Source organism: Eimeria tenella, genomic scaffold (genome assembly GCF_000499545.2).
Source record: "Eimeria tenella Houghton genomic scaffold, Eth_scaff2777, whole genome shotgun sequence".
NCBI lineage: Eukaryota > Apicomplexa > Conoidasida > Eucoccidiorida > Eimeriidae > Eimeria > Eimeria tenella.
In genome coordinates, this window is record NW_013542652.1 from 1731 (window position 1) to 2300 (window position 570).

The 570-nt window shown below is 68.2% G+C and overlaps 1 protein-coding gene across 1 annotated transcript in view; it reads right to left on the minus strand.

Annotated features, from left to right (window-relative positions):
- Positions 1-570, minus strand: part of ETH_00039370 (uncharacterized protein) — a gene marked incomplete at both ends in the record, with an annotated part of 2933 nt that overhangs the window by 1725 nt on the left and 638 nt on the right. The window contains one exon of the mRNA XM_013375416.1: positions 1-569. Within this exon, the coding sequence (XP_013230870.1) occupies positions 1-569 (569 nt within the window). The remainder of the gene's footprint in view (position 570) is intronic.

Genomic DNA, 570 nt, shown 5'->3' on the forward strand with positions numbered 1-570 from the left:
TGCTTCCCCCGCACGTCGCCCGTAACCCCCAGCAGCAGCAGCAGCAGCAGCAGAGCTGGGGCGGTACCGCTGGGGCCTTCCCTCAGGCGGGCCAGCAGCAAGGCGCTGCTGCCGGGGCTCATCAGGGGAGGGCCCCCAGCAGTCCCTTTTGCTGCTGCCTCTGCTGTCTGCTGCTGCTGCTGCAGCAGCAGCACCATAGGACCCGGGGGCATCGCTGCTTCCCATTCGCCGGGAGTAGCGAGCAGGCCCGAAGGGCCCCCGCATGCGCTGCTGCTGCTGCTGCTGCTGCTGCTGGTGCTGCTGCTGCCAGCCGTCGACAGGGGCGCCTCTCCTGCGTTCAGCCCCTGTCGCTGCATCTGCGCGAGAGTTTGCTGCAGCAGCAGCAGCAGCAGCAGCGCCGTAGCGGCTTTCTCTCGCCCAGTCCCCGTCGCCCTTGTAGCGGTAGCCGGGGCTTTTTCTTGCTGCTGCTGCTGCTTCCTCTCTGCTGCTGCTGCGGCTTCTGCACTGACACCGCTCCTGCACCTGCAGCGGGTGCTGCTGCTGCTGCTGCCGCTGCTGCTGCTGCTGCTT